This window comes from Propithecus coquereli, unplaced genomic scaffold (assembly GCF_000956105.1).
Source record: "Propithecus coquereli isolate 6110/MARCELLA unplaced genomic scaffold, Pcoq_1.0 Scaffold10, whole genome shotgun sequence".
NCBI lineage: Eukaryota > Metazoa > Chordata > Mammalia > Primates > Indriidae > Propithecus > Propithecus coquereli.
In genome coordinates this window covers 18289966-18299312 of record NW_012133858.1, presented here as the reverse complement: position 1 = coordinate 18299312, position 9347 = coordinate 18289966, and the positions used below count along the sequence as shown (strand labels likewise).

At 43.1% G+C, this 9347-nt stretch overlaps 1 protein-coding gene across 1 annotated transcript in view; it reads right to left on the bottom strand.

Annotated features, from left to right (window-relative positions):
- Positions 1 to 6206: 6206 nt before the first annotated feature.
- TMEM41A (transmembrane protein 41A) overlaps positions 6207 to 9347 on the bottom strand; it is a 7592-nt gene continuing 4451 nt past the window's right edge. Inside the window, 2 exon segments of the mRNA XM_012639992.1 lie at positions 6207 to 6505; positions 8922 to 9060. Of these exon segments, the coding sequence (XP_012495446.1) occupies positions 6288 to 6505; positions 8922 to 9060 (357 nt within the window). The 3' untranslated portion in view covers positions 6207 to 6287.

Below are 9347 nucleotides of genomic sequence, written 5' to 3'. Positions count from 1 at the left end.
GAAAAAAATATATATACACTAGTCCTCCCATATCTGAGGTTTTACTTTCCCTGGTTTCAGTTAACCCACAATTAACCATGGACTGAAAATATTAAATGGAAAATTCCAGAAATAATTCATAAATTCTAAATTGCGCACCATTCTGGGTAGCATGATGAAATCTTGCACTGTACCACCCTGGACACGAATCCTCCCTCTGTGCAGCATATCTATGCTGTGGATGTGACCTGCCCATCAGCTGCTTAGTAGCCATCTTGGTCATCAGATCAACTATTACAGTTATCACAGTGCTTGTGTTCAAGTAACCCTTATTCTACTTAACAATGGCCCCAAAGGGCAAGAGTACTGGACCTAATTTATAAATTAAACTTTATCATAGGTATGTGTGTACAGAAAAAAACATAGTATATATAAGGTTTGGTACTATCCTCGGTTTCAGGTGTCCATTGGGAGGTCTTGGAACGTATCTGCCACAGATAAGGGGGGACTACTGTATGTACATATAAGGCATGACTTAAAATGCCTAGTTGTGATGTCATCATAACAAGACTAAAGAAATTCAAGAAAAAGGCGTAGTCACTTAAAGGATCAAGTGCTGGAAAAAGTACCTTGAAAGGCCATATTTTCCATACTCTGACTTCAGATCACACTGCACTGTGATTTTCTTTTCTTTTCTTTTCTTTTTTTTGGTTCATTATTCCTTGGAATGGAGATGCTACCATTCTATGTCCACTGTCTGTCCAACATGAAACACTGACACTTCAGTTTGTCCAATTCTCGCCCACCTTTAGTGGCAACAGAGAAACATGAGAGTCAAGTGCTGTCTTATACCTTTCAATGATGGTCTTCCTAGAACACCCACCCCAGATACCTCATATTTTTTATCAGTTTTTTGAATTCCCATCTTGACTATCTTGTATGCTAATGCCATACACCTTATCTGGATTAAATGTTCTGAGCATGTTAGGACAGTAGACAATGGTTGAATCTTCAGTCATTTGCCATATTGTCAAGAGTTGAATAAAGTCCACATTGAACACATTTGTTGAGTAGAATTGACTGGGAGTTTCAGAGAAGATTGGTGTCCTTAATCGAGGTTAAAAAGGGAAATACCTTCTCTATCCCAGCCTGGCTCTTCCCTGCCTGCCTTGTGATGAGCAGGAAAATCTTGAATTGGTGTTATGTTTCCTTGAGAACAACTCCACAGTCATCTGAAGAGTGTTGAATGAAGAGCTCAGGGAATTTATGAGCTAATTTTCCAGTCCCCACAACTGTGCAACAGTGCTCCAAGGAACCTCACAAGACTGATGTCGAGCTTCTTCATTGGGATGAATGTCTACATTCATTTAGCATTTAGCATCTGGTTTTGACTGTAGGATAATGAGTTTTAATTTGTGTTGCAGATGAGCATTTGGTTCTGATTTCCATCTATTTCTAGATCATGTCCTCTGAATAACAATGTCTCTTAAAATTGCATAGCAGAGGGACTGAGAAGCCTGCATCCAGTGTGAAACTAATGGACCTTACCACCACAAAAGTTTAGACCTGGTCTCCAAGGTTGTGAGAAGCTCCCACTCGGAAAGGTAAAGATGCCAGCTCTACTGCAAGAGGATTTGTATGGCCTACTTGAAGTTCAAATACTATATTTAAAAATGTTAGTATCAACAAATCTATCTTTCTAGAATTAAGGACATTTTTAGTAGGATTTAGTAAGACATCTACTGTAGGACTTCATTGTGCTAAATTACGCCCCTCTCTTTCCCTAAGTAATAGATGTGTTTTGGATTTTCCTGGTAGCAACCTAGACTATTCTCTCTCTATGGAGCACTGACATACTTTGAGAGTAAATGCATCCTTATTAATCAGATGATTTTTTTTTTTTCCCAATGCCCTTATGTCTCCATTTTTTTCCTTTTCTTAAAACATTCCTACTTGAACTTCCTGGAACTGAATTCTCCATAAGGTAATATTTGGAATCCAAGGAATTTCTCCCCTGCTCCACAGTAGAGTGTGCTGTTTTGTTTCGTTTTGCCAGTAAGCCAGAAACCAAAATACCAGCAGGTACCACCATTTACCACCTCCATCCGAAACACCCAAGGCCAACACTATTTATTGAGCATCATGTCCTTTCCTACTGGGCACAGACATAGCCTCAGAACTTCTCACGACATAGCACTTGGAGCAATAATTACCACTTGATCAGAATTGGTGTGCAAGGGGCAATCCATTTGCCATCCTAGCTCAAAGTTCATAACTGATTTCCTAAAGGTGGTTTGAGCTCTTGAGTTAGCTCTGATGGAAGAATGGCAGGTTCACACCAGAGTTCTCCTTAAGGATCCCACCTATGGCTGTCAGGGGCAGTACTACTGGCAGGGGAAAGGCCACTTGCCTCTACCCTTTTGGTCTATTAATACAATTGCAATTGAAGAATCATCAATCACTGATGGCTCAAATTCCAAAATGTCTCTTCATTCACATCATTTAATTGTATTGAATGAGCATATTCCTCCCTTGCCTTCTATAAACAGAAAATTAGTATGTTAAGTCTCAGGTACTTGCTTCTTCCTTAGACTCTGAGACTATGTACCAAAACGATATGACATTCTTTTCAAGACTTTGACTTGTACTGTCAGTGTTAGTGCCTTTCCAGGCAGCAAGATTCTTCTTCTTTGCTGATTTTATAGGACAAATGTCCCAGTATACTCACAACCCAGTGTTACTGACCTCACAGACTGGCACATTAGAGTCATATTAGTCTGCTTGTTCGCATGTTACAACTGATACTGCAAACACCTATTCAAGTTGGAATGAAATAGGCTGCTAAGTAGAGGACCCTTGTGGAACCTGGAGCATTTCTCAGGGATGGGTGGCAAAAGAGGGGAGCTCTGAAATCACTGCTCTGAGAAACAGGGTTACACCAAAAGAGTCGGGTTAAGAGTTTTGTTAACCATCAGGTGACCAGGGCACGATGGCAGGATTTCACACAGAGCCAAGCCCCAAGCAGATGACAAGGCCACTGTAAGGAAGCTTCCAGCAGCATCCCAGGCCTGCTCTCCAGAGCCACTTCACAGCACTCAGGGGATCGCTGGCTCCTGGCCCCAGGCTGCTGTCCAGTGACCAGGTGGACAGGGCCCTCCGATGGTTGCAGGCCAGAAGGAACGCTGGCCAGAATGTGTGAACTGTTAGGAAGATGTCACCCAGGGGCTCTTCACCTCCTGAGTGACCACTTCCCAGACTCCAGAATGGGAAGACCCTCTTTGATTTATTATAAATTTGAACTTCTATCAATTTGGACAGATTGAATTTCTTTTTTGTGGTTAAGTCTCAAAATGAACTCCCTCGTGTCCCCGTTCCCAGTGTTGTTTTCTGATGCCGTCTCCCCCTTTGTATTGAACAGCGATGGGAACAAGAACGACTATCAAAGCAAACGAATGCATGGAATTAAACAAAAAGTGTACTTCACCATTTCCTGGTCCTGTCTTTTCCTAAATGTACTGTTTGTGTCCTGAAAGCTGCCTTAACAAGTCTCAGCAACTGTCAGAACTTTAGGAAGAGGAAGACTTCACACGAGTGGGTTTCCTGCAGCCAGGAAAATCAGGTGAAGGGGAAAGCTGGTTTCTGTTGACTCTTGCATTTTAGACACAACCACAAAAGGAAGAGGCAACCATCATTTTCTTTGGTTACAGTCTGTTCCTGAGAATTCTGTAAAAGCCTAGGCAGGCCCTCGCTTCTTCCCTGTGCTTTCCTGCAGCCTATCTTATAGCTATTTCTGTTATTAGTGACCCCACTATAAAGGGAGCACAGAGAGGAAAAAGAAGATGAAAATCTGGCTTCCAAACAGTGATTTGGTAAGAAGCACACTGAGAGTAGAGAGCTAAAACACCATTTTGGATTCTCTGGTTTTCAGCCCATCCTGATTCCCAATGGCAAGGGTAGTTGAAAGTTAGCACCATGTACAAACAAGCACCACACAGAACGTTGATAATTCATTTATTTGGGAAATTGCTTTGCCTGTAAACTCAACTGATAAGGCACAATGTTGCAAACTTGTGGGGGTGGGGGAGGAAGACAAAGCTAAAGATCCTAAAAGGGGCACATTTGCAATATGTGGAGAACTGTCCTTGTTTCTTCTTCCCTCCTCCTACTACAGAACACTAAGAGCCTCTGTTTTCAAAGTCGGCCTCCTGTTTACCCCACTCTCATTATCAAGGTTTCTTTTAAAGACACACATTTTTAAAATGAAATCCTTGGTGTGAAAGGATCATACCATGTCCAAAAAACAGTTTGGGAATCCATTCTTCCTATGGAATATGAGTATTCCCAAGAATTCAAATAAAACAAGAGGCCTAGATTAAAGCCTCGGCAAGATTCTTGGCCAAGCCAAACCATAAACCCACCAAACGATGCCCAAGAGCAACAGTTCTGGTACGTCATGGTGAGTTACTCCTGCAGGGTACAGGACCACAGAGCTGGTTAGTTTGGGTGCCAAGGTCCCTCTGTCCTTGGAAGCATTAACCCAGCTCTGTGCCAATACAATACTGCAGCTGGAGGATGTATAGGCAATTAAGACACAACATAACAAAGTAATGAGAAATCACGTTTTCTTATGAAAACTGTTGTCAATTAGTAAAATAAAAGAAAGAAAAGTAGAATAAAAATTTAAAAAAATAAAAAGAGGCCGGGTGCAGTGGCTCATGTCTGTAATCCTAGCACTCTGGGAGGCCGAGGTGGGAGGATCGCTTGAGGTCAGGAGTTCAAGATCAGCCTGAGCAAGAGCAAGACCCCATCTCTACTAAAAATAGAAAAATTAGCTGGGTGTTGTGGCCGGCGCCTGTAGTCCCAGCTACTTGGGAGGCTTAGGCAGGAGGATCACTTGAGCCCAGGAGTTTGAGGTTGCTGTGAGCTAGGCTGACGCCACAGCACTCTAGCCCAGGCAACATAGTGAGACTCTGTCTCAAAAAAAAAGAAAAAGAAACCAAGTTCTCCTCCTTGAATTAAAAGATAAAACACAATTATTCCTCAGTTATTCTTGGCAAATACAAAATGAAAAACATTCAGAGGGTATACTGGCTGATAGCCTAGTGTACTGAATCCATTCTCTTAGAAGAACATAGAAGGGATTCTCACGCAGAAAGGACAGACAAGAAAGTGTATGGATGGTCATTTGATTTAGGTGAGTCAAGAGCCCTCCCCCCCCAATCCAGATGGATAAGAATTTTTCCAGAACATATCCATAACATAGAGTTTGCTCCATTCATATTTAATAGTCTATTTGTAACCAGCTTCACTGTCAGGACATGCAACCGTGAAATGTGACATACATGGTAACATCAGTGTGTCTGAACAAAAGAGCATCACAGAAATCATTGTGTATTTGAGCTATATGTGGAAGTCCTAGGCAGTTCGTCAGCTTGTTTCCCTTGACTTATAGAAGAGGTAGGTCATCAGCAAAAAAGTATAAAAGAAACACTCTTCAAGAGACTAATAGAAGATGAAGAGTGATGTCAGTGTTGTGGGTTCACATGTCATCACAGATACTAAACACATCCACAGGGACTTAACAAGAGGAGATCCATCACAACAGCCTGTCACTTTGCAAAAGAGGCACTCTGGACAAGGACAATCAACATCTTCTCCCAAGGCAAATACGACACACTGTCCTGAACTCGTTAGACAATAAAATATAAACAGGACTTTCTAGGAGGCCATCCGTATTGCAGAGTGTCCTGCTAAACCAGGACTGGTTTTAAAACCTGATACAATTCACCTTCAGGAGCACAGAGTGTCCTTTATGACAAGACACTGCACACAGATGAACAAAGTGTCCAAATCACCTGTTGAGGGCAATTTAAATACAATGAGGGGGCCGGGCGTGGTGGCTCACTCCTGTAATCCTAGCACTCTGGGAGGCCGAGGCGGGAGGATCCTTTGAGCTCAGGAGTTGGAGACCAGCCTGAGCAAGAGCGAGACCCCATCTCTACTAAAAATAGAAAAGAAATTAGCTGGACAACTAAAAATATATAGAAAAATTAGCCAGGCATGGTGACACATGCCTGTAATCCCAGCTACTTGGGAGGCTGAGGCAGGAGGATCGCTTGAGCCCAGGAGTTTGAGGTTGCTGTGAGCTAGGCTGACGCCACGGCACTCTAGCCCGGGCAACAGTGTGAGACTCTGTCTCAAAAAAAAAAAACATAAAAAAAAAAAATAAATAATGAGGGGCTTTAGAGGACCACACCCATTACACGAATAAGCAAGCATCCAGGGACATGGCAAACAGAAAATCCAGATCACGTGTCTTTTCTGTTTATATGATTAGCGTTGCTTGTTTCGTTCAATTGCAAGTGTTTCTGGCTAAATTTTTTAATGAGGGTTCCAGGAACTAATGCCACCAGGGCAATGGCCAACAGCTTTAAGACAGTTTCCCAGGAGAAAAGAGCATCCAGGGAGGTTAGGGTCGACAGGATGGAGCCGGTCTGTACACAGATGAAATTGTATGGTATCAAACCTGGAAGAAGAAAAGGGAAAAGAGCCTGTTACTAGGGGCAGGAAAACTAAGAAAATCACAATTCAGAAATGTCACCAGTAATTCAGAACAGTAAGTCCAGTTTTTTTGCCTGACTCCTGACCCTTAAACATATTAACTCTTTCCCTGCTTTCCTTCATTTCCACTCTTCCCTCCTCTCCTCACTTCCCATATACACCTGCCTTGAGGATGGTTTACACAAATATATATATACTACAATAAGATACAAATTTTAAAATAGGAAAAACAAAATGAGTGCAGAACAATGCAACAAGTCCAGGAGTACAATCAGTGCAAAAATGCATAATGTTCACACATTTGCTAAAGGTGGGTCCAAAATTTGGTTCTGAGCACCCTACAGCCAAAGAGGGAAGCACCATCATTTACAGTATGCATGAGATTAATAAAGACAGTTTCTTAAAAGAAGTACTACTTTTCATACTCTGTACTACCTCTAAGAGGTCATCAAATCCACTCAACCCAAAAGTCTGCCTGGTGGCTGCAAGTGCTGGTTGTGTAACAATCCCCTGGTGAACCTGTTAAAAAACACATCTTCAGGCTCTACCCCAGAAATTCTGGTTACTTGGTTCCAAGTTAGAGCCGTCCAGGAACCTGTATTTTAAAAGCCTCTTCCCCACCCCCACCCGGAGATTAGATCACAGACCACTGAAGGTCACACAGCTTGTCAGACCCTAGTCTCCAGAGTCTTTCCAAGCCTCAGGCCACCTAGGCAATTACAAGCCATTAACCCCCACTAACTGAGGTGCTGAGGCACTTTGTCTGAAAGCTGATATGACCAGAATTGGCTGTGGGAGATCTTACTTCCATTTAAGATCTCAATTTCTCTCAGGTATTCCCTATTAATAGCAGCTGCTCAACTACAGATTTGTTCTGTTTGACCTAGATACCCTGAATTTCCTTTCACTCCACGCTCTAAGGAAGGTTTAAGAGAAGGCAGTCCTAGGCCAGGTGCGGTGTCTCGTGCCTATAATCCTAGCACTCTGGGAGGCAAAGGTGGGAGCATCCCTTGAGGTCAGAGTTCAAGACCAGCCTGAGCAAAAGCAAGACCCCATCTCTACTAAAAATAGACAAAATTAGCTGGGTGTGGTGGTGCATGTCCGTAGTCCCAGCTACTTGGGAGGCTGAGACAGGAGGCTCTCTTGAGCCCAGGAGTTTGAGACACTGCACTTTAGCCTGGACAATAGAGTGAGACTCTGTCCCAAAAAAAAAAAAAAAAAACAAAGAGAGAGAGAGAGAGAGAGAGAGAGAGAAGGCAATCGGTGCCTTAGGCTTAAAAAGGGTGGCTTACTTTCAGCATTGAGAAAGTGCTAGCACTTTACCATTCTGCTAAAGTTGGTCCAAGGCCCACACTTTGAGAAACACTGCTGTAGTCCCAGGCCCTTATAGCCCACTGAGGGTAAGTAGCTTGCTAGAGGTCATACAATTGTTAAAGACAAGGAGAGACTTTAGAAATCGTCTAATTCAGCAGACTCCCTTCTAGGGACTAGCTACTCATAGTAGATACTTGTATCACCTGGAAAACTTTAAAAGATGCTGATCCCTGAGTCCCACCCTAGAGATGATGATTTAGTTGGTGTGTGGTGTGGCCTTAATACAAGGATTGTTAAGTCTCCCCAGGTGATTTTTAATAGGTTCGTAAAGCTTGACAACCACTGACTAGGAACTGGATTAAAAAGCATATTCCCAGATCCCACTCCCAAGATTCTGATTCATTAGGTTTGAAGTAGATCCCAGAATCTAGATTCTCAACAAGCCCCCTGACCTTACCATCTGTTAAAGGTGGCCCAAGACCCATACTTGGAGAAACACTGCTCTATTCCCAGCCTCTCATCTGGCCAAGTGGCCCATTGAAAGTAGGTAGCTTGCTGAAGGTCATGCAATTGTCAAAAGGCGAGAAGGAGCCTCATCGATGCCAGCTCTTTCTAAGGCAGAGCTTAAAACAGGAGCCAGGGCCAGATAGGAAATCCCTTGCTCTGCCCTTTCTTCCGTCCCCACCCAAAACTCACGGCCACATACCCTCACAACCAACCGTGCTCTTCCTGCTAGCACTTACTGAGCACTTACTATGGGCCACGTCACGTGCTTTACGTGGATTCTCTCTTCTAATCCTGGTGCCTGGCGCAGTGCTTGGCACACAATAGGCACTAAATACAGTTGTAGAATGAACAATCTGTATTTATTCCAAAAGTATTTTTATGGGTTTTCACGTCCAAGCCTGAGTATACTTGAAATCAAGAATAATTACTTTAGGTAATAAAGCTTGAAGATGCTTTTTATGAGCCTGTGTTCTCAGAGATACACATGCCCCTGTGGCTGGGAACTCAGGGAAGTCCCCCAGCATGACTGAAGACTCCAACTTACCCCACCAGCATCTTACCGATAAGAACTGAGAAGAAGAACTGCACAATGGGGATGTTCAGAATCGGGGCCGAGAGGTTCAAGAACCAATTTGGTGTCATGGGAAAAAGTCTCAAAAACAGCAAGAAAAAAAACAAGCTGTTTCTGTTCTCCTCCACCTGTAGCCAAAGAGAACAAGGCTGTTAAGAGGCAGAAAGGATCTCCAGGTATTGAAAACTGGTGCCAGGCACAGTTCTAGACACTTTACACATTCTGTTCCCAACCCTTCCAACAACCCTCCAGGGTACAGACTGTTTCCCCATTTTAAAAACGGAGATTCCTAGCTCTCTGAGAGGCCGAGGCAGGCGGATTGTTTGAGCTCAGGAGTTTGAGACCAGCCTGAGCAAGAGCGAGACCCCGTCTCTACTAAAAAAATAGAAAGAAATTAATTGGACAACTAAAAATA